The 25,502-nt window shown below is 28.4% G+C and overlaps 1 protein-coding gene across 1 annotated transcript; it reads right to left on the reverse strand.

Moving 5' to 3' along the window:
- LOC136988595 (ATP-dependent 6-phosphofructokinase-like) lies at positions 1 to 25,019 on the reverse strand. The gene is made up of 20 exons (XM_067286492.1): positions 24,845 to 25,019; positions 24,203 to 24,287; positions 22,570 to 22,721; positions 19,349 to 19,538; positions 19,116 to 19,281; positions 18,446 to 18,490; positions 15,020 to 15,128; positions 11,425 to 11,520; positions 9,855 to 9,947; positions 9,651 to 9,776; positions 8,698 to 8,762; positions 7,316 to 7,388; positions 4,536 to 4,682; positions 4,377 to 4,447; positions 3,682 to 3,769; positions 3,429 to 3,581; positions 3,112 to 3,338; positions 2,920 to 3,031; positions 2,650 to 2,840; positions 1 to 1,201 (listed from the first exon to the last, which is right to left on the reverse strand). Exons 2-20 carry the CDS (start codon positions 24,279 to 24,281, stop codon positions 1,033 to 1,035), a joined length of 2,352 nt encoding a protein of 783 aa, XP_067142593.1. The 5' UTR covers positions 24,282 to 24,287; positions 24,845 to 25,019; the 3' UTR covers positions 1 to 1,032.
- Positions 25,020 to 25,502: the final 483 nt, after the last annotated feature.

Consider the following 25,502-nt stretch of genomic DNA (forward strand, 5'->3'; position numbering starts at 1 on the left):
AATAGTTTAAAATGAATAAAAGTTTTAAATCTTTCGCGGACCATATTTTAGCTCTTGCGGACCACTGGTTGGGAACCGCTGCATTAAAAACTTAAATATTAATTTAAAAAAAATTAAATTCATTAAGACTGAGCATAGTACTGACATAGATATATTTCAAACTTTTTAAAATTTATAATTCATTTAAAATATATTTTTAACAATAAATAAAATTCTGTTCTGTTTTGCTTCTGTTGCTCTTCTGCATATATGTGACAAGAGGATTAACAGAAGTGACTTCATTAATCTTCACTAAGCATGAATGCGTAAATCCAGAGTTTTCAAGAAGGAGCAAAGGAGCAGACTTCACCCATTGTCTTCCAGGTCAATAGTTAAAAAAATCACTATCAATTTTACTGCATCATTAATACAATTTTGCTAAATGATTTTGTGTAACAATGCATCATTCTTTTCTTTCGCTCCTTTCTTGCCATAATTTAGGAGATACTTTGATCCAAGTTTTATGAAACTTTATATAGAAAAATCTCCTTTATTGAAAATAACAAAACAAAAATTTAATGTTAATGTTCTGTACATAAATATAAATCCCATCTATCTTATCTAACTTCATTCTATACAATTTGTAAAAAGTCTCAAAAATTGTTTCAAAAATTTCAAAATGATATGTTATAGCACAATCTGCATTTTAAATAAAATATAATCATTTTTATTTTTGAGGAACTAATTATTTTATTCTAAAATAATGTTTTTGGCAACAAATAGGAATTAATAATAATAATATATTTAATTTCAAATCAACAAAGGAAGAGGAAGAAAATGGCATTTTGGCACTTCAGATGAGTAATCATCCATACTTCCATCTAATCTAAATTAACAAAATTACTTTTATTTTTAAATAATAATAATCTCTATTATTAAATAGTATTAATTTTTGAGAATTAAATACAATAGAAAATCATACTATCTATTTATATACAAAACTAAAATTGATATTTTAACACCTTAAAACTAAGTGCTTTCCACTAAGAGTGCTTAATCAATTTTTGCTGATATATCTTCAACATTCTCGGTAAGGAGTTCCTCAAAGAGCTCGTTAGTACTAGGCATGACTCCCTCTCGCTTCAACTGATGTGCTGGAGTGGCGAGTGCAACCAAAAGTGGACGTAGGTGCAACCACCATTGATGTTTGGGAAGTCTGTAACTGAAATTAAACATAAAAAATATTTAAAATCTAAATTGAATAATATTAATTCTTAACTAAACACATTTAAATTTTGTTTAATATTTAATAAATGTTACATAAAAATTTTATGTAAGCATATATTAAAATATTAGAGGAACAAAAAGATTCTATATATATATTTCTAATTACATTTTTTTTAAAAATAATTATATGAAAATATTTTAAAATAAATAATGTGTAAAAAATTATCATCATCATCCTCCTCAAAAATGAAGCTAAGTCCTCAGAATTTTTAAAATTATTTTTTTCAATTATTCTGCTACTTGGTTCAATGAAATTGTAATCATCATAATCGATTTCTCTAATGAGTAAAGGAGAAAATGTATCAAACTTTCTGGTGTATAAGACGACCCCCGACTTTTGAGAAGATTTTCCTGGGTTAAAAGGTCGTCTTATATGCTGGAAAATATGTTATTCCCAATCATTTCATATGAGAAATATATATTCAAGAAATTATTATTACACTTAAAAATTCCTTTTAATAGCAACATTTGATCTAAAGTACTATCGAGTCAGATTATAATATGCATTAAATTTGTTTTTTAAGTATTTTATAAATGATAATTTCAAAATACAGTCAAACCTGTTTTTATGCGGGGGATAGGGACCGCATTAAAAAAAACGCATTAAAAAAAATCTCACGAAACTTCACGAATGGCTGTAAATAATAGTTTTCGCAACACAATTAAAAAAATAATTTTTTTATGCGGTCAACAGGGACCGCATAAAAAAAGTCTCACATAGAAAATAACTCAAAACCGTACGAAATAGAATTTATTGACAACAGATGTCAGCACTTGACTGCATCGTCTGGTCTATCGTCTGTTTTACAAATTTTTGTCCAGGTGGTGTTTTGTTGACTTAAAAAGTAAATTATTTCATTTTTCGCATATTCATGCAATAATATTACTATAATAAGTGCATTTATGCTATAATAAGTTTATTTAGCTATAATAAGTCAACGTGAGACATGACGAATCGCACGAGACTAGTCGCCAACTATACCGCACAAATTAAAAATTCGCATTAAAAAAATCGCACAAATAAAAATCGCACATAAAAAGAGCGCATAAAAACAGGTTTGACTGTATTTTTATGGGCTTTGTGTTTTAACATTAATTGATAGCATTTTAATTTCATTACTGATGTTGAAAGAAATATTTAAATTTAAAAAAAAATGTAGCAGAAAAGCAGAAGTATTTAGTTCATATTCAACATATTTCGCTATTTATAAGATAAATAGTAAAATATATTTTATTCTTATTCTTAATAGTAATTAAGTAAAAATGCTTTATTTATTCAGAATCTATTGTATTACTACGATAAAACATATTTGTAAATAGTTTTAATTATTTAAAATTTATAAATTCTTTAAAATAACAGAAGATTATTTTTTGATTACTAACGCAAAATCTGTATCTTTTTTCAATGTCTGAACTGGTTCGAAACTGTATTGTCTACTTGTTACTCCAAGTAAACAAGCACTCTCAGGCTTGTTAGTTTTCGGTTCTTTCTTAACTTGCTCTTCTAACCATACAGCTGCTTTTGCACCTGTTTTTGTTCCAAAATTTCTATCATATGGAGATGGTGATCCACCCTGAAACATAAAAAATTGTTAAATATAATATTCATACTTGCAAATATTAGAGTTCTAATAATAATAATTAAATTTTCACCTGTTGCATGTGACCCAAAATATTCATTCTTGTAGTAAATAGTTTTTTACCTTCTTCTGAGTAAAGACGGAAAATAAAATCTGTTGTATAATTGGCATTTGCATTTTCATTCCTACAATAAGAAATATTTGTGTCGATATCTAGCAATTACTCATTTTTTATTATTTTTCAAGTATAAATGGCAAAACAAACCTTAATATTAATCCTCTAGAAATGCCTTCATTCATTTTTGCTTGCATGTGATGAACATCACCTATTAAATCAGTAATTGAAAAGGATTCTTCAAAAATATAAGCAGCATCGGCACCGCCGGCAAGACCAGATAACGTGGCTAAATAACCGCAATATCCACCCATAGTTTCTACAACAAATACTCGCCTCTTTGTACCCTGAGCAGATTGTCGAATACGATCACAAATCTGTTGAGAAAAGATGAAAAAAGTTCAGTGAAATGTATATTTTATAATTAATTATTGTAATAAATTTATTGTAGAAACTTTTTTTTTTACTTCAGTTATTTCATTAAGAGCAGTATCGGCACCAAGCGAAAAATCTGTTCCTGGTACATTATTACTGATTGTAGCAGGAATAACGCACATTGGGATGCATAATTCTGGATACTTATCTCTGTTTTCTGCCATTTGAAGAACAGAATGATATGCCTAAAAAAAGAAACACAATATTCATTAAAAAAAAATTAATCTAATCATTACATTTAAATTGTTTAACGTTCAATACAATATACTTTTTACTTATACATACTTCAAAACCGCCAATTACAAGCAATCCTTGAATTTTATAATGAGCTAATTGGCTTGCTATTTTCTGTAAATGTGGTTCAGCTAAAGTCCTAAAAATTTTAAAAAATTTGAAAAAAAAAGAAAAATTATTCATATATAATGATTACTTTTTGTAAAAAAAAATTTATGCCAAATTTTGCTTTAAAAATTTGTTTTAGATATTATCAAACACCTACACCTACAAATGATTTGAACTGTAACTAAGTTAAGTAATTAAATTATGTAATTTGGACTAAAATAATCAGTTATGTTGCTACCTTGTACTGAAGCTAACAATTAAAATTTAATTGAAGGCACTCTGCTTATTAAGTACATGTGTTACCAATTATGCTACTTGGAATTACATCCAACATTTGCTTCCAGGGCTATATTAAGTCAAATCATATTAACTATATAGATTAATTGCTGTTGCACCAACAAGTAAATGTCTTACATATTTTTCATTATTAAATATTATAATAAATTTCATATAATGTTAAAAACATAACTTTTTAAGTATAAATATGTTAAAGTATCTTTTTTAGTGTGAATTTTTCTCTACTGTTCAAATATTGGCATGAAAATATATTTATTAACAGAACTAAATTGTATTTTTATTATTTATTGATTAAATTAAGTTTAAATCAGTATTGTTATCAAATTTATAAATATATTAACCTTTTTGTTCCAAGAAAGGCACCTCCTTGGCCCACCCAACCGGCTACATCACTCCAATTCATTTGTTGAAACTAAAGAAAAATTACTAAAAAGTTTATTATCTATTAAAGTAATAATACTAATAATATTTTTAAATAGGAAATATTTCAGTTTACTCACATTTCCTTCAATTAAACCTTCTATACCATCATGAATACCAAAAGCAATATTTCCCTGACATAAGCAATTTCTTACAAAAGATCTAACAGCAGCATTCATACCACAACAGGGAGCTCCTATATGCATTACTGCAAACACATGGCCACCCTATTAAAAAAAAAAAATAAATTTATTTTGAAATGTAGTAAAATTGATATAATGATAACCAAAATATGATTTTATTCATAAAAATTTCCAAAAAATTTTAATTTAAAAACTTTTTTAATCAATAAGTTATACTTTGCTAGATTTAATCAAAAAAACAACTCGAAGTTATATTTTTAAGCTATCTCAGAATTATACTTCAGTGTTTTAAAAATTAAATTAATGTAACTAGATGCTAGAAAATTATTATAAAATTTGTTTTTCAATAATAGAATTTAAAATCATTTTTTCAGAGGATTAATTACATAGCATGAATAGTTAATTATTCTAATTCAAAAAAAAAAAAAAAAAAAAAAAAACACACAAAAGGCGTTAAGGAGCGTTTTAAGGAATGTTTTATTTTCTGGCAAGCGCTTTTGACGTAGTTATGAACGTCATCCTCAGGCAGTTATAAAAACAAACAGATTTCGAATGGATTTTTAAATTTAAATGATAACGACATTACCCGTTTGGAACATAACTTAAGAATAAGTAAATTTAAAATATTAATTTGAAAACACCTAATATCAACTTGCATGCGCCTTAACATACATATGATGCAGTAAATGCAATAGTCGTTTGGAAGAACGACTTTAAAAACATGTAAAATAAACATTAATTTAAAACACATGTAACACCGACGTGCATGCGCCTTAATTCGCAGTGAAGGTGGGGGAATTAGATGCAGAGTTACTGTTCATGTTTTTTTAAACGTTTGTATAAACTAATCCAAACTTTAGGCAATTCAAGGGTGGGAGAGTTGCATGGAGACAGCAGCATGGTGAGGAGGGCCTCCCAAATGTACAGTACTGTACATCAGGTCCCCTTCCTCACAACGTCTGAGTATTGCCACCTGATTTCAAAGTGGTGTGTAGTGATGTTGTACCACCAACTTGAATAGTTTGGTATCACAATTGCCTACCGCAACAGACTGTTAGTGTTCAGATATGTGATTGGCCAGCATTCTGGTGGTCGTTCCTTAAAATGCTCCTTAACGCCTTTTGTGTGATTTTTCGCTTGAATTAGGTGTACTATAGATTACCCCCTATGGAATTTCAGGACTTTGAGTATATATTGGAACTCAGGGGACCGAGACGAGTTCAACGGTACCCTATCTTCGGACTGGAGACAAAAAATAAAAAATTTATCATACTTTTTCACTTACCATACCTTTTTAATGCTCTCATGAAGACGGCACCATAGTTGCTAGTACTGCCATCTTGCGGTAAAGTCTGCAAACCATAACATCGGACTACGGTCATCTCCAGTAGGGTTAAACACGCGATACGAGAGCGAAGAGAGTGACGCGACTTCCGATCATTGCGCGATCACCATTTCGGTTAATGTTACTTATGGCAGCGAACGTGGCAGCCGTTCAGACTGTTCGTGCTCTCGACTGACCTCCTGGAGGGGAGCCGCCGGCAGGCCGCCACGTGCTAAACATCACTAGTTATTGATTCACGGTAGTTATTGAACAAAGTAAAAAAAAAGGGGAAAACGTCTACTAAAGGCAATTTTAACAGCAAGCGATGCGACTCCTGATTGCGATAGCAAGGCTGACTTACCGGTAAGAGCGACGCGACTCCCTATCATTGCACGATCGCTGGAAAAAAGTATGATAACTTTTTTATTTTTTGTCTCTGGTCCAAAAGTAGGGTATCGTTGAACTCGTCTCGGTCCCCTCAGTTCAGATATATACTCAAAGTCCCAAAATTCCATAGATAGTAATCTATAATATCCCCGAATTAGGACAATTGTTGGCATGACATCCACAGTACATATGTAAACTAGTTAATTATGATTAACTATCAGTTGATTATGATTCCATTCAGTTATACCAGTCCAACAATAGTATATACCTATGTATGTGTATAAATTTAGTGTATTAAATCTCAATATTCTGATATGTGTGCATTATTTTTTGATTTTATACTTGTACAATTTTATATACCTGCAGATTGAGAGAAAGAAGTTAGTAAGGACACAGAGTTGAAGTGAATGTAATTGAAACAAAACTGATAAAGACTCCAGATGTCAGGCCCTCAGTTTTGCTCGGCTTTTGGCCAATTAAGAATTCAAGACAGATATGAAATGCCTATTCATCAATCAACTTTGCAGAATTTTGCATTTATTGGAGTTTTATCCAGATTTATTAGATTAATTATTCAAAAAATTAGATAAGTTTTTAATTTTGCATCCTATTTCATCTTACAACTCTTCTAAAAAATGAAATTGATTCATATAAGATAGTTTATTTGCTTTAAATGTATAGCAAATCTCTAGTCTTTTTCTGAATTTATAACCAGTCAGCAATACCAAAGAGTGGGGATCAGCAGCAATATCTAGCTATTTCAGATCATATCCGCCATAGAAGTTCTCTTCAGTTTAGTTGTGTATATGTTCAGGCTGATGCTGACTGAACTGTAAACTGAAAAAGTTTTAAATAAACTCAAATTTTTTAGTTCCCTTAAACAAGCTGCATTTATCATTTTTAAAAGTAAAACAGAAAAATATATAATATTTTTCTAAATTTTTCACACTTATTTTGAATATTTTCTACAAAACTCAAATCTAAATTATATATGCATATTCCTTACATGTTGATGTGCATCTTTAGGTGGTTTGAGCCTTGTTAATAACTTGTAAGTTTGTAAGTTACGTTCAAAACTCCTAAAAAACAAAAAATATGCAACTATAAATTTCTTTCTATAAATAAATAATAATCATTTCAATTATTTATTATTTACATTTATATTATTTCTGTATTTTTTAAAAAAACTTTCAGCTAGTCTAATTAAATATACACTCAAGATTTTTTTAAAAGTCAAATTTATTTATTATATTAGCGAGGTTGAGGCTGAAGATTTAAACGCGAAAACATGTACGTTGGATGTTCAGCGCCACTTTCCTGTAAGCCTAGAAGTTTGGCAATGGCATTTGGAAAGTCAGTGGAATCATGCTTGACATTCCAAAGGCCATTGTCAAACTTCTAGGAAACTTACAGGAAAGCGGCGCCAAACATCTGATGTACAGTACACGTTTTCGCGTTTAAAACTTCGGCCTCAACCTCACTATTGTAAAACTTTTAGAAACAATATTCTAATCTTCAGTTAATTTCTGCCTACTGGAAAGTAATAAATATTAAAATTTGAGTTGAATCTGATAAAAAAAGGAAGGAAGAAAAAAAATTTAAAGAAAACTCAAATTGCTAAATATCAAAAATAAAAATACTATCTTGATGTAAATTAATTTTCTAACTTGCTTTAAATTATTATGGAATAAACTTCCCAAAGCACGATTCATTCATATTCAACCAAACAATCGCTGTAATTGGGCTATAAATTTGATATTATCAATGATTACTTAATATCTAATTTGGTAACAGAGGTAGACATTAGGTGCCATCTCTTATCTAAATTAATAATTATAACTTTTTAATAATTTTATTAAATAATTTAGAACCATCTGGAAGTGATAGCTGGCTGACTGCTGAGTGCCATAGTGGAGGTGTACTTAGGCCATGGGCATAGTTGTCGTCCCTGGCTAGCACCATGAGTCTAAATACATCTGGAAGTGAAAAACTGTTCAGAGATCCAGGTAGCATAACTGGCAAAGTACACCGCACAGTAAGCTGAGATTATGAGTTTAAATCCTGTTCTGGGCTAATTTTTTCTTCCAGATGGTTTTAAATTATTTAATAAACTTATTAAAAACTTATAATTATTAATTTAGATAAGAGATGGCACCTATGTTTACTTCTAATACCGAATTACTTAATATCTAATCATTAAAAATAGAAAGTTTACAGCTCTATTAATTACAGCGATTGTTTGATTGAGTATTAATATGGAAATTATTTGAAGAAAGTTTGGTTTTAAATAATCTTATAAAGGGGAAAAAAATATAATTATTACTAATTTTGTTGGTTTTTACACATTATATAAACATCGCTTTTAAAAAATTTTAAGAGACATTATACCTTCCACGTAAAGTTACAGCTTGCTCCCATTCTTTGTTGGCCATGCATTCAGCCACTTGTTTTGTCTGAAATTATTATTAAAAACATTAAACTGAAAATATGCATAACTGACATTTTTAATCAGTTGTTTATTTTTAAAACTTCAATACAAAACAATATTAAAACCCAGTTTTAAATTTATTCTGAATTTAAAATCAATTAATATAATTTTTATTTAAAATTCCAACAATTTCTAAAATCAAACAACTATCCTGATCATTGTTTGATTTGATCTGTCTTTTTAACTGTTCATTTTGCTGCTAACTGATATTTTGATAAAGAAAACTGAAGTGAAAAAACAAAACAAAGTGTAAATATTACCATATTTTACGGACTATAAGACGCACTTTTTTCTTCGAAAAATTGCCTCCAAAATTCAGGAGCGTCTTATAGTCCGTAGCCTCCTATAGGTATTTTTTTAAAAAATTGCTTAAAAATTAAGGTGCGTCTTATAGTCCGTAGCGTCTTATAGTCCATAAAATACGGTATATTTGTTTTTAAATTTATTAATATGAGTTTTTACTAAAGAACTCATATCTTTCATCTGAACATAATTTAACAATAACTGGTCAAATTATGTTCAGAATAAATTAAAATAACAGGTAATAATATAAATTTTGGGAATATTATTTTTCAGAATATTTTCTCATAGATCGTTAGGTTTATGTATTCAACTGAGGGAAAATGAATACAAATTTTATTTTAAGTGCAGGCTCAGGCAGTTTATTTTCAACGTATAATCCATTTGGTTTAAATAATGAAATAAAGAAACTAAAGTCTTTGATGTTTTCAAATCCTGCATGTTTCTTTTATTAGAATTCCTTTTTGCAAACCACTGTTTTGACTCCTCTTGCAAACATTAATTTGATTAAAAATTATATATATATACATAAATAGCAAATAAGTTAACTTACCTTTTCTACACACTGCATCAGAGGAACACGTACAGCTTGATTCCCATCTAAAGACACTACACAAGCTTCTGATGTAGGTGTGGCCTCTAAAACTGCTAATACAGCTTCAGCACCCATTCTTGAGCCCTAAAGATTAAAATGTTCATTTATTTAAAGTTTACAAATTTTAAAAATTTATTGATTGTAATTAAAAATATTACTCACTAATATTCTGTCAAATGCTGATGGACTACCTCCACGTTGCACATGACCAAGAACTGTAATCCTAGTATCTTGTTTCAGATTTTCAACCACCACCTACATAAAAAAATTAATTAATCAAATCATATTTACATGTTCTTTCTGATTTGAATTTGTTTTTTAATTTCAATTACGAACAATTAAAATTGCAATAATCATTACGATTAAAGAATAAATACAAATAAGATGTAATTGATATTTTTGCAGTAAACATGGCCAGCATATACCTAAATTCTCACACGACAAGCTTATTCGTGGGGAGAAAAATGTATCGTGAAAGTAATCATATCATCCAGATCTGTTACTGACTGTTCTCTACCCTTGTAACCAAGTGTTTCTCCTGAATGATAGTGACTGAAGCAAATGGCATAATTAAGATTTTGCCCTGGGAGAAATCTGGGATGATGATCTAAAAAGTATAACGAGAATGAAGAAAAATTAAGTGTCCCTTATATATCTGCCAGACAAATGTTCTAGAATGTTCCAAATATATCTAGAAGGAAACGTCAAGAACAATCTTGATATCAGAACTACGATTTTTCTTGTAGAACCATCCATAGTCATGTAGTATAAGTGAGCAATTGATAACTAAGCATTCATTTTTTTCTTATAATAATAAATGAAATAACCATATTTTTATATTAAAATTTTAAACTAGTGATTACATGCAAAAATCTCAGCATTTTTATAAAAATAAATTGTGAAAATGATGTCTTACGATGTATATGTTATGAACAAAGTGATTAATCGGGCATTATGAATAATGACCAAAAAGGGTGCGCAGTGTGATAAATATCGATTCATTTATCAAACTGACCAGTCATTATGAATATTGCTACCACCTAGTCAGGCAAAGTAATAATAATACATTGAGGAGTGATCATCCGACATACGCTAGCCAATCGGCACTCAGTTGCGTGTGTGTATCGTGTTTAGTACTGAATTTTAAATTTGATTAAAAACAACTCCACTTAATTCATTTAGAAATATTTATTTTCTGTGAATTATTTCAAAGTACTATTAACTGATATTCTTCCGGTAAGTTAGAAGTAATTTCCATTTTTGACTCTCACTTTTTCTATCATTAACAAATACGCTGATATTGTAAAAAAATTTAATTGTTTTCACCTTTTTCTGCTATTAACTCGTTTAATCGGTTGTTCATGTCACTTAATGATTCCTCCATGATCGTTACTTTTGTCAAAGAAAAAAGATTAACTACTGGTCACATAAATTTAAAATTCGGCACTAAATGCAATACGCATGCGCACCTAAGATGTAAGTTCTGATTGGCTAGCGTATGTCGGATGATCACTCCTCAACGTTTTATCACCACTTTGCCCGACTAGGTAGTAGCAGTATTCATAATGACCAGTCAATTTGATAAATTATTGAAACGTATTACAATGCCTGATTTTGTTGGTCATTATTCATAATGCCCGAATTAATCACTTTGTCCATAACATATATATAAAAAAATTTTTATTATCTCCTTTACACAAATGATATAAAAATTTATATAATTATAAAATACCTTTTTCACTTGATCTGCAGTAATAGGCTGTCCTTGTCTATCCATAGCTCCTTCAGCTACTAAAATAATATTTAATCTCTGTCCTGATTCTCTTTCCTGAAATTCAATGTAAAAATTAATTTTGTTTAAAAATTTCTTATACTAATCATTATAATATACTATTAATAAATAAACATAAGATAAGAGTAAAATTGACTAATTACCAATAATTGATTCTTAATCAGAATTTTAAATTCAATTAACTAAGTTCTCCTACTAATATTTAAAATTATACAGTCATACCTCGGTACTCGAACGTTTCAAAGCCCGAACAAATTGGTACCCGACCAAAAATTTCGAAAAAAAAAAGCCCCTGTTCCCAAACAAAATTTTGGTACTGAACGGGAAAGCCGGCCAAGCCGATGCCATGGCGGCAGGGCGTCAGTTACGAGACAGTCATTGTTTCGCATGCACATTAACTTATGCTGTGCTATATTTTCTGGATTAGCATCCTTTTCTTTTGATTTATTAGCCCTTAAACATGGGTCCCAAGAAGAATAAAAGTGAAAGTAGTCAAGTGAAAAGGAAAACAGTGAGAACAACAATCAAACTGAAGAAAGAAATCATTGCTAAACACTTAAATGGAGTGCGTGTTGCGGATCTTGCTGTCCAATATTCTATGGCTAAGTTGGCGATATCGACTATTTGAAAGAATAAAGAAACAATAAAAAGAGCTAATGTTGCAAAAGGAGTGACTACGTTGACAAAGCAAAGGCCTCAGATACTTGAAGAAGTGGAGAAGTTGCCACTTATTTTTATAAATGAGAAACAGTTACGAGGTGATAGCATTAGTGAGACATTTATTTGTGAAGAGGCGCTAGAAATCTATGACGATTTAGTGAAGAAAACCCCTGGTACAAGTACGAGTGCTTTTGTATTCAAGGCTAGTAGAGGGTGGTTTGAAAATTTTAAGAACCGAAGTGGAATACATAACGTAGTAAAGCATGGAGAGGGAGCTAGTTCAGACAAGGAAGGGGCTGAGATATTTGTCGCTGAGTTTAGTAAACTTATGATGGAAGAAGGTTATGCACCTCAACAGGTGTTCAATGCAGACGAAACTGGGCTATTTTGGAAGAAAATGCCGAACTAGAACCTATATTACAAAGGAAGAAAAAGCACTACCAGGGCACAAACCAATGAAAGATAGGCTTACTCTTTTGCTGTGTGGTAACACAAGTGGAGATTTTAAGGTTAAGCCATTGTTGGTTTATTACTCCGACAACCCAAGGGTGTTCAAAAGGAACAATATTATGAAGAGTAAATTGCCTGTTATGTGGCGTGCTAATTCAAAGGCCTGGGTGACTCGGCAATTTTTTGTTGAGTGGGTGCATGAAGTTTTTGCACCAAGTGTGAAAAAATATTTGCAAGAAAAGAACTTGCCAATAAAATGCCTTCTCCTATTAGATAATGCTCCTGCTCACCCCCCAGGCTTGGAGGAGGATTTAGTCAAAGAATTCGACTTTATTCAGGTTAAATATCTGCCACCTAACACAACCCCTTTGATACAACCAATGGATCAACAGGTCATTTCTAATTTCAAGAAATTGTACACTAAATCCTTGTTTCGAAAATGTTTTGAAGTCACTAATGACACTCGGTTAACTTTGAAAGAATTTTGGAAAAATCATTTCCATATTCTTAATTGCGTTCATCTTATTGACAATGCATGGAACCAAGTGACATACTGCACCATGAATTCAGCATGGAGGAAACTCTGGCCCGACTGTGTATCAGAGCGAGATTTTGAGGGCTTTAATAAGGAAATTGTGGATGACATTGTTTCTATTGGACAAAGCATAGGCTTGGAGGTCGACAATGAGGATATTGAGCTCGTGGAAGACCACAGTACCAAGCTTACTACAGAAGAGTTGGAGCACCTTCAAAATGAGCAACAAAGGATTTTGGCTGAGGATATGTCTTCAGGGAAGGAGGATATCCCAAGTTCAGTGATTAAAGAAATTTGTGCTAAGTGGGGGGATGTTCAAGCTTTTGTTGTCAACTCTCTCCTGAAAAATGAGTTTACACCTGCACTTGCAGTGTGAACTCTTTTTTTCAGGAAGGAAGTCGACTTATTTATTAATATATACATATTAATAAAAATTCCTGAACATTTTATTTATTTTTATATATAAAATAAAAGCAGATAAACAAAAAGAAAATATACAATCTATATCAATGTCACAGCAGAATCTGATTTTGCATTTTCTCACGTCAAGCGTTATTTGTAGCACGTGTTTCATGTTTCTGTTAGAAATGAATGTCAGAAAGCTAAAAATGCTTATGCTACAGGAAAAATACAAACTTGTGTCTGAATTTGAATGTAAGAAAACTTTACAAGCCAAATTTGCAAAACAAAACAACATTGGTGGGAATCCTGAAGAAAAAAGAGGAAATTAAGAAACTATTTCTTGGATTTTCGTCACAGCTGTCTCAAAAACGGCAGAGAAAGTTGCCATATAAAGATGTCAAAGACGCTCTCGTACATTGGCTAGAACAAATTCGTTCATTGAATCTTCCTGTTTTGGGACCGATACTGAAACAAAAGGCAATGGAAATTGCTGGGGTACTTGGAGTAGAAACCAACTTTAGTGCCAGTAAAAGATGGTCAGAGAGAAGTACTGTACATTGCACTACTATATTTTCCTAATTGTAGTATTGTGGATTTTTCAACTAACTTCAGTTGTCGTATTGGATAACTCAACACATTTTCACTTTTCCTTGGGATGTCGACTTATGCGGACTCGACAATAAGAATTCATTATATATATATATATATATATAATGAATTCTTCACACACACAAGGTGTTTCAAAATTCCTGTTCAAACTTACAGAACAGATTCCTTAAAAAAAATAAAGATAAAAATGTTCTGTAACATTTTTTTGAATAAACCTTTATTCAAGTAATTTGTTTATGAGATTAATGGGAAAAATAAATAATAATACTAATACAATTTGAAACAAAATTTATCTAAAAATCAGTGTTCAGATAATTTACAAAAGTTTTGATTATTAAAGAAATGCATCGAGAATACAAAGCTTGAAATATTGTAATGATGAAACAATACGGCCAGATTAATTATTGGACTTGATCTTAGCATCTGTGGAATTAATTAGCCATGTAATTTAGACTAAAGGTAAACAGTTAAGCCACCATCTTGTATTAAATTAAAAAATTTTCTAAAATGTTTTTAGAAATATTAATGCACACATAGATAATAAAGAAAATTAAAGCAATGTAAATAATGAAATAATTGAAACTATCACATATCATCATCCTACACACCGGGGTGTATAAAATATAAATCAAACTCACTTGTGCCTATTGACCGGTGTGAAATAAATAAATTCAATTCAACGAACGTTTATATTTTAATTGAAACTAAATAATGAAATTGTTTCGTATAATATGATACATAAACTCAAGAAAGTTATTTAAAATAAAACCATGTGCACATTTTTTCGATATTTTAATTACATTTATGTTAATTCAGATTTATAAAAGTTTATCATTAAAATCTAATATACTTTAACATACAATTATCCTGTTTAGATACCTGTTTTAGTTTTTTACATAATACATCTGGCCAGTTAGCTTCAGGAGGCCATTCAGGAATAAAAACGAAATCAGCTTCTGTTGCTAAAGCACCAACTATAGCTAAATACCTTGAAAATAAATAAATATTTCATTAAATGACTATTTTGTTGACTTATTAATCTCCATAATAAAAAAAAACATTTTATAATGGCATAATATGTAGCTTATATACTAGGATTTATATTTAGTGATGTTATCAAAATTTAATTTTTTTTAAAATATAATTCCCAGAATCTTTTCTATAAAGTACGAACATATTCCTGATATTAAATAGCCTAATAAACTATTACATATTCTAATATAAAAATCACAATTTTAATAATTTATTAAATTCTAGAAATGTAAGTAAACAAAATTAGAATTGAAGAATGATTCTCACCTTTTTATTATTTATTTTCAGTAAAAGATGTATATTTGAAATTATTTAAATTCTTTTAATTTTATGTTTCAAATAAACAAACTAATATACATTTAAGAATAGGCAAAATTTACAATTGAATTTTCATTTGAAATTTACTTGAAATTTTCAAAATAAAATTTATATTTTTGTAAAAAGAAATGTTATTTAAATTTTTAACTAGTCAATGTCTTTTCTATTAAAATTTATCTGTAGAAGTTAGATATTTTGATAGTAGAAATATTACAAAAATTTTAAGATTGTCTCTTGAAAATTAGCACTGAGTTCAGGGTTAACACAATTTTTCTTATCTCACAAGTACTTTCGACAATTGTAAGTTCATCGTCCTCAAGTGAAAAAGAACAAATTTGAAGAAATAGAACATGCAACAAGCTTTTTCAGGTGTTTGAAAGATCTTAAATCCATGCGACTGGCAGTGCATGCGTTGAGGAGCAATCGTGCTAATTGTGCACCTCTCAGCGTGTTTGGTTGTTTAGATGCTGGTTTAAAGTAACCCATATTTCGGGCAAGTCAAGGGTGGGGACGTTGCATGTGTCTGAGGTCATTGTGAGGAGCGCTTCCCAAATAAATGTAATCCTTCTACTATTACAGTGCTTGAGCAATACTGTTTTTGACCATAGCGGGTTATAGCCCCGCTGTAGAACTTTTCTGGCGAGCTCTGTGATTTGTCTTCCTTTGTTTATATACTCCTGATGTTCTGCAATATGGCAAGTGAGCATTCTTGTCGTTGTCCCTATATACCCCTCTGTTATCCCCATTATTGGATTTTCTTCGACAAACTTATAATCGTTGAAAGTACTTGCAAGATAAGAAAAATTGTGTTAACGCTGAACTCAGTGATAATTTTCAAGAGACTATAAAATTTTGGTGTGAGTTTTTTATTTATCTCTTCTTAAAATTGTACATGAACAGTATAAACAAATACATATATATATAGGTATAATGCATATAAATTGAGTTTTATGTTATTTTCTTGATTCTAAGATTCACCAAGCACCTGAAGTCAAATTTTATGACTAAAAATATTTTCCTCAATAAAAACTAACGAATTTTGTTAAATGTTGTTAAGCAACAAATTAGAATAATACAAATGTCATAAAATAGATTGTTTTGTAGCTCTATTTCCATGATCTTCTCATATATAATTACTGTTCATTTTAATGTTGAATAATAATGTCTTCTTGAAGGCATTTTAAATGTCAAAGAGGTTTAATTTAAACACTTATTATCAGTAAAGCTCATTTGAACTGATATAAGCAATAAACTCATTAATAAATAAGATAAACATATGTAAAATGTTGACTGTTAATGCATTAGTCTACTCGTGAAAAAGAGCTGATGATGTTTTGGACTAGAAACATATGATATCATCAATTGTAAGATGCATCACTACTTTTAACCAGTAATAATGAGTAAAAAAAAGCATGTCTTAGAACTAAGAAAGTACAGAATTAAAAGTTTATAACATTATTCTATAATAAAAATAATAATTACAATATAATCGTTCAAATGAAATTTAAGTTTTTGCAAAAACAATTTACTATGGTGAGCAAAAATGTGTAAAAAACGATTGAAGAAATAAAAAACAATTGGTTTTTACTTAAAACTAAGCAAAAGTTTATTAAAACTATACATTTTTACATTTTTAATAAAGAATATGTCACCTCCTAACAATATGCTCCTCATCTCAAATCAAATATATAAACTTTTAAATTCTCACAATCTTAAATCATCCAATTTTGTTATGATAAATTTGGGCATTCGGCAAATTTGGCTATACCATTTTTGCCAAATGGTACATTTAAAGTATGGTAGAAAATTTCATACAAATGTATAGCACTATCAAGTGAATTTTGTCAATGACATACAGTAGCCCCCCATAACACGGTAGATACGTTCTGTGTTGTATGAGTCACTTAGATTTTACAAATACATGAGCCATTCACAGCCCGGCATTTGTGCAGTTTACGGGGTGCGGCTGCTTGAAAGGTTTTCTTCCATATAATTAATCGATTCTAGACTAATTTGACTCAAACATTTCCAAAACACGTATAATTTTTTGGAAATAATCTGTATAAACTATGCTATAAACAAAAAAATTGTAGGAATACCTACCGAGTGTGCACCATTCAAAGATGCCATTAGTTGAGCTTGTTTTCGTCATGGAGCAGCTCATCAAACGGTGGACGCGTTTCCTGAAAAGTTATTCTTTCTGCGAAAAATCCACTGAACTATGGAGACATCATTAATAGAAATATAATTTTTATGGCCGTTGAATAATAAATGTTTTTTAGTAGGTCTGCTGCTCGTTTAAACTCAACGGTTTGTGCAATGTCCACTACTGGTCCGGATTCGACCAATCCTGTCGAGACACAAGTCAGCCATGACAATCTGTCTCACTCTTTTACTGTGTTATACGAGCTTCTTTTAGCGCATCATACGAACACAATCGCAATTTTTCTGCCAGTTATACGAATCCGTTTTATATGAACCCGTGTTATAGGGGGGTCTACTGTATTTGAGAAATAATTTTATAATAATTTTTGATTTGCTTATATTCAAGTAAATCAGTTACTTCCAATGGTATGACCCAGATTTAAATTAACCAAAGTTCATTGACATCACAACACATTACATTAGAATTTATCAAGTAATAAGAAAACTAACTGTAATTTTTTTACAAAGTTTTGGTGAGCAAAAACAAAAAAAGTTGAATAACAAAACAAAAATTAAGAAAAAATAAACAGGATTTGATTAATAGAATATACATTTTTACTGCAATCATATTCAAATTCTTCTTCACTTAATTGTTAAAATTTAACAAATTCTTCTACTAAAACTTTGTATCTGACAATGGCTGCAATAGAAATGCATATTCCACTAAAAAACTGAACTAATTTATGTAGAACTAGTGATGTACAGACATAGGATATTAAATTACAAATTACAAAAATTAATTTTACCTACCCACAATGTCGACCCATAACTTCCATAATGAATGTTCTCTGATGGCTAAAATAAAAATTTTCATGTATAAAAACACTGAAGTTTAGTATATTTAAAATGTAATAAATTATAAAACATAAGACATGTTAATATATTATGTAATTCAACATAAAATTCAAATATTCAGCTTGAGAGTTTATAATGAAAATAGAACCGAATACAAAAAGTATTTTCTTGAAATATTTTAGTTTTTTAATAAGGAGAAGACTTAATAAAGAGCAACTAAATTTTACAATTTTGCTAATGAAGTAACTAACTAGTTTCTAATACATTAAAAATAATCATTGATTTGAATTCTGTAAGAGAAGTCTCAGAAGATTTACAATTACACACAATAAACGACACATTTATGTATATAATTTCTGAAGTATGTTTTCCACATGTTATTACATTACTATAACTGAATTCTATGCCAATACTAATAGAAAACAAATTATAATATATGGTAAATTTTTATAATTAATCAAAAAAAATACAGTATATATTTTTTCAAATAGAGTTTTAATGTAATTTCATTGTTCATTTATAAATAATTTATTGAGAAATAATATAAAATGTGCCCTTTTATCTTCATAATGTAATTACTGATTGAATCAATATTTAGGCTATACAAAAATTTTCCAAAACAAACCTTGAAGCAGTTGTAACAATTGCATCGATAGCTTCAATAATACGATGGAGAGCAGTATCCGTACCAATTGTCATGTCTGTTCCACAGAAATCATTATCAATAGAACCAACCATACCAACAATATTTAAATGGCTACATTCTGATCTTTTCTCTGGAGTTATTGTACCTAGAAACAAATATTGTGTAAATATTTAAAATAAATTATATTAAACATAGTTTAAAAATCTTGAAACCTTTCTCTACTAATTCATCAAGTAATGATGACCATTCTTGTCTGAATAAGTTAGCTCCAGTTAAACTACCATCTCCACCAATTACCACTAAATTTGTTATGCTTCTATTTACAAGATTAGCAGCTGCTTTCAACCTTCCTTCTCTCTCTCTGAAATCTTTGCATCTGGCACTACCTATCACAGTACCACCCTAAAATATTAAACAGTAAATTATTTATTTGGTAAAGAGAATATAATAAATTTAATTTTTTTAATTCATAGATTGAAGTAAATTAAAAAAAATAATTTGCACTTAATAAACTCCATACAATATTAATGATTTAATAAAGAGTTTATAACATTTGCATTAATATTATTAATTATGATATACTTATTACAGCAAATTACTGAAAGAAAGAAAAATAAAAATATTAAGCATAATAAAAATTAATGTCATTTTTTAAAATATTTATTACATATTAAGCTAGTTAAAATTATTTTTGGGCTGCAATTTGAAAAAATTGTAGACCTATAAATTCCTACCATCATTCACCAGTCTTTCCTTAATCTCGAGAATGGAGTTAGATAGATGAAAGACAAGACCAGATATGGAAACCTTAGGGCAGGAGTCCCGATTAACTCTATATGAACTTCTGATGCAAACCGGAAGTCAAGTTATTTCAATTCAAAACTTTTCCCTTGAAAGGAGTTAATAGATAACTGGCACAACTCTATTGTTAAAAGTATAATGTACAGGGGCAAGACACTACTAATTTGAGATGGAGAGCATATATTTTAAATTATCAATAAATAAATTAAAAATATGATTAAAAATTGTAGCCTGGCATTGTGACAATGCCACAATAAATAATTGCTCGTTATAATTTCAAAATATGTTATAACTGCAACAAAATATGTAAATCTTTACAATATATATATGAGCCATTTTCTTTAAAAGTGGTGTTAAGTCCATTTTATATTATATGGAGATATTTAAGGGTTTGTATTTGAATGGTTTGAAAAATGAGCGTACTTACATGTACCAACATGTAAGTACACTCATTTTATGTTTTTAAAATATTAAAATTGATTTAAGTTTATAATGTGATCATTTTTAAAGTATTAGTTAAAAGAAATTTATACTTTTGATGACCTCAAATAGACTTACACCATTTTCAAAGTCAACAAAATGTGAAAATCATACATTTATGAAATATTAAATATGGGATTTCAATTGAATCAAACCAATTTTTTAATGAACTTTTGATTAAATATGTCAAAAAAACAAAATAAAAAGGCTTTATTTCAATATTTCTTCAGATAATGCCATTTAAATTACTTTAATTACAACTTTATATTAATATGTGCCATTTTTAATTTTTATCATTACGAGAAAGTTTTTGAAAATAGTCATGATGTATTGAAGGAATATAAGGTAATAGATCCATCATATCATTGAATTTTTCGGATGTGATGGGCCTGGCATGATGATATAAAGGTACTAGTATTATATTTTCAAATTTTTGATTGTTCACTGGAATTTTGGTACTTCCCATGTTTTTTGTAGAGTATAAAACTTAGTAGTGTGTTCTGTTTGTTCACTTAACTTGAAGTAAATAAGTACGATTACCTCTAAAATTACTAATAAATTGTTAATTTTATAACAAGTGTGCATTTTATATTATATAATATTCAAAATGGATAATGTCACCATAGAATCGGACAGCGATTCAGGCAGGTATTTATAAAATAAACTCTTATTTTAATACATTTCCTTCTACTTTGTGGAAAGTGGACTTAACACCAGTTTCAAAGTAATTATATTTGTAATTTCATTAACTACATAAATTTATATTGAGAAAATGAAAATTTTGAAGGATTTTTCATGGGAACTGTTTATAGATAAAAAGCTCATAGTTAATGATAACAATGAATGCAATCTGCTAATTTTTTGTCAAAAATGGACTTGCACCACTTTCAAAGTAAATGGCTCATATGAAGCTTTCAATATGTATTCTAGTGCTCAATATATAAAAGTATACAAAAGTTAATTGGTTACTTTAATGTATAACATTAAACAAAAAAGGAAATTAATAAACTAAAATTTAATTTTAAAGTAATTTTAAGAGCAAATGGAAAATAATATCATAAGAATTCACATCAACCAACAAAAGAGGAGTTTAGAACCTGTAAAAAATATACATTGTTAAATAAAGCAGATGTATTAACAGTCTGCTGTCTTAAAATACCATTTTACTGTCAGTTGTAAAAAAAATTAAACAAAAATTTTTTCATAATACAAATAACTTTCTATGGCTTAAAAAAATGTCTTTCCAATGCATTCTTAAGTCAGGTTCTACTTAACATATACTAAAAAATATTGATGGGAGGGAAAAAAACTGCAAATATAGCATTAAGCTTAAACATGTAACAACCTTAAAACCTTTCTAGATAATTCCATAGTAAAATTGGATGTAGCATAATTGCCACAAAAAAAATCAGGAATAATAAATTATGCTAACTTTATAGAGCTATACTATACATGCAAGCATTCTAATAAAATTAATTGCCACAATATAAGGAAACTGCATATGAAAATATAACAATGTTTGTTTAAAAAAACAAAAAATTGGTTAAAATATCGAGTTACCTATATATTTTCTGTTGGTTTTCAGATTTATGTGTTTAGATTATTATTATTTTCATTTTTCTGTCAATAATATTATTTTTATTGTTTTAACATAAATTAAAGAATTTCTATGATCTATAAATAAAGAACTTATTCTTATCTACTTGATATAGAAATTTTCAAGTTTTAATGTTATTTTTTTTTCTCCTTGTAAAATGAATTCAGAATACTTTGTTCTATTTATATTTTAATTTTTTTTTTGTGTGTGTGTGTGGGTTTGTAACCTAATGCTGTCTATTGTGGTAGTTGAAAGCACATGGTTTCTTTATTTTTTCTATTTAACATAATGGATATTCTAAGCTTTTTAATTTGCTGTATAACAATTTAATATAGATAAAAATATACAGAAAAGTTTAATTAAACTGATAAATCTAATTTTAAGGCTTCTTAACATGTTAAGTTTATTGTGTTGGTGTAGTCATCAAAGTATTCTTCTGTATTTGCAGTGTAGATAAAAAATAATTTAAATTAAAATGATACTAAAAATAAAAAAATTAAATGTTAGATTAAGTCTAATTTTTTTTTTTTTATGAAATTAAATTATTTGATTCACCTTATGTATTATTCCTGAAACACTAGCCCAGGATGCTTCAACGATATGGTCACCACCATCAACCATTCCTTGATAACCTTCTTTAATGAAGAAGACTTTACATCCAACAAACATACCCATTCTTACTACGGCACGAACGGCTGCATTCATACCTACAATAATAATTTTATAAGTATATAGTCTCAAAACTTTAATAATAAATATACAAATATCCAATTTAAATTATGATGCGGAAATATGACATTAAAAATGCTTTTTAATATAACAGTATTTTAAATTTCATACGAAGAATAACTGTAAATTTATAACTTATAAATTTAAAACATAAAATATGGTATATTAAGTAGTTATAGAACAGCAGTGGGCAAGCAAGAGTTCAGTGAGAGCCAAAACGTAGGTTTTGCAAAATGCACGGGAGCCGCAGTTCTGTACTGTCGTGGCGGATAGTATGGTAAAGCGCGCAATTTTATTATATAATATAAATATAATTTAAAACAAATATTGAATTTTTTTAATAAACATATTTTCATAAAATTATAAAAATAAAATTGTAAAAATAATAATAAAAAACAGAAATTAACACTTTCAGCAAGAGCCGCACGTAACTCAAAAAGAGCCGCATTTGCCCATGCCTGTTATAGAAGAATCAAATTTTCAGTTTTGAATTATTGTTATAAAAATGCAGCATGTTTTTAAATAAATAACTGGTTAATAAGCATGATGCATACAACGTAAACAATGTATGGACTAGTTTAATAAATTCACTTCATTTCTTTCTACAATAAGTTACCTTCAAAATGTATATAATTTACATAATTGCTCTTTATTTATTTACTTTTATATTTATATTATTTGCATTATAATTTATTTATGTTATAATTTGATGTAAAATAAATAAAAATTTAATTAATGTTAGGAATTAAATTCTTTATTTTAAATATTTTAAATTTATATTTTAAAATGAGAAATTCTATTGTATTTTAATTATATTCTACTTCAATCTGTTATATTAAATATGAATATTTTATGCTGAGGATGACCATATTATTAAATGTAAAAGGTTTCATTTATTAAAATTGCTGGCTTCCTGAACTAAACAGCTACAGTCATTTATTTATTTTTATATTAGAAAATTATTTGGCAAAACTTAAAATTGAATTTATTTATTTAATGAAGTTCATTTTTAAAATTATAAATGACTTAAATTATATATTTTTATAAATTATTTTGAAATATTCTGAAGTGCATAAATTCCATAACATATATTTCATCATCATCTTACATTAAATATCATTTAAAAAATAATTTTTTCATTTTTTTTATGTATAAAAATTTTTGTAAATTAAAAATAAAACTAAAATGTCTTTTTAATTATGCATATTTAAAAAAAATTTTTAAAAATTTATTTAATTTAAAAAAAATGAGGCTAACAATGAATCAGACACAAACGCTGTCCTCTATTTGACCTATAGGCATTAAGCCAAGAATTGTTCAAAGGAGAAACTATGTTTAGTCTATTAACTAAACTTGTCAAAAAAGAAGTGTAAAATCATTTTAATATATATATCTAGATTAACTTTCATAAATATATTTTAATGCCCATCAAATAAAGTATAACAACTATTTATATTACCTTGAGAATCTCCGCCGCTTGTAAAAACGGCAATAACTTTTCCTTTAGAATCGATCGTTTGAGGGATTTTTCCAGCCATTTTTACCTGAAATAAACTGCACATTTTAATTACACATAAGTTTAAGATTTATTACAATAAAAAGTTATTATAATTGGATTTAGATTAGAGTGTAAAGACTTTATATAATTCTAGTGATATAACAAAGGATATATTTTTTAAAATTTGTAAAAGAAATTAATTTTGGCTTAAAATATATATAAAGAAGAAAATATTCTTTAAATAGACTTTATTTAACGAATAAACCTTTTTGATTCATGTTTGGATATTCTGTAATTAAGTTATTAGATTGAATAATGGGTAAATATTTTAATAACGTGAAAAATTTGCAGGATCAATAGAAATTCCATAAGTCACGAAAGGTGAGCGTTATCAGCATCTTAACGTATCGACTGATTATAGTCTCCTTCATATGCTAAGGGTAACCTTTGGAAAGGTCACTCGTGTCACACCTCGCTAACGCATTTCTACGTCTCTACACGCTTAAACAAGTTAATTAACTCACCCAAATTACCAAGATTATTAATCAATTACATTAAAAACTGATTTATAAGAATATTTATATATTTTTTTTCAACGCTTACTTTTATTTAATTCCACGTAAACTGCTAGGGACTATATTTATTTTCAATAATTCTCAAACACGTCTATCCTTGAGCAAATATAATCCCGTACGAGTCTCCTTCAGCTTCTCCTTTCCTCTTCTGTATGGTCATGCCTTCAACTTTTCATCAATTTCCAGTCAAAACAATGAACCTGGCACCACCTAGTGCTAAAAATAAAAATTATGTATATATATATAAAGAAAACAATATTATACGTATCTGATTTAATATATAAATATATATAAATTAATGTAAAAATAAATAAATCGATATAAATAAATAATTTAAATAAAATATTACTAACGAAATTAAGTTTATAAATCAGTGTTTGCGTTGCTACGCAACCTAAAAGAAAACTTGCATCACGTTGCTATGACTACCCACGGATAAAATGTTTATATACAGATTTAAGTTTAAAAAAATTGTAATTGCGATTAATATCCTACAAAATGTATAAATTCTGTTATTTATATTTAACGTTTAACATAAATTAATTAAATATATTTTTAAAACTTTAAAACGTTAATATTATTAAATATATATATTTATTTAATTTATGCCATTTCTTCATTTTGCTTTTAATAACTTTTTTAAATTTATTTTTTTAAAAATATTGTTCCAAAAACCGGATTTTGTC

Source organism: Centruroides vittatus, unplaced genomic scaffold, assembly GCF_030686945.1.
Source record: "Centruroides vittatus isolate TY-2023 unplaced genomic scaffold, ASM3068694v2 scaffold_3315, whole genome shotgun sequence".
NCBI lineage: Eukaryota > Metazoa > Arthropoda > Arachnida > Scorpiones > Buthidae > Centruroides > Centruroides vittatus.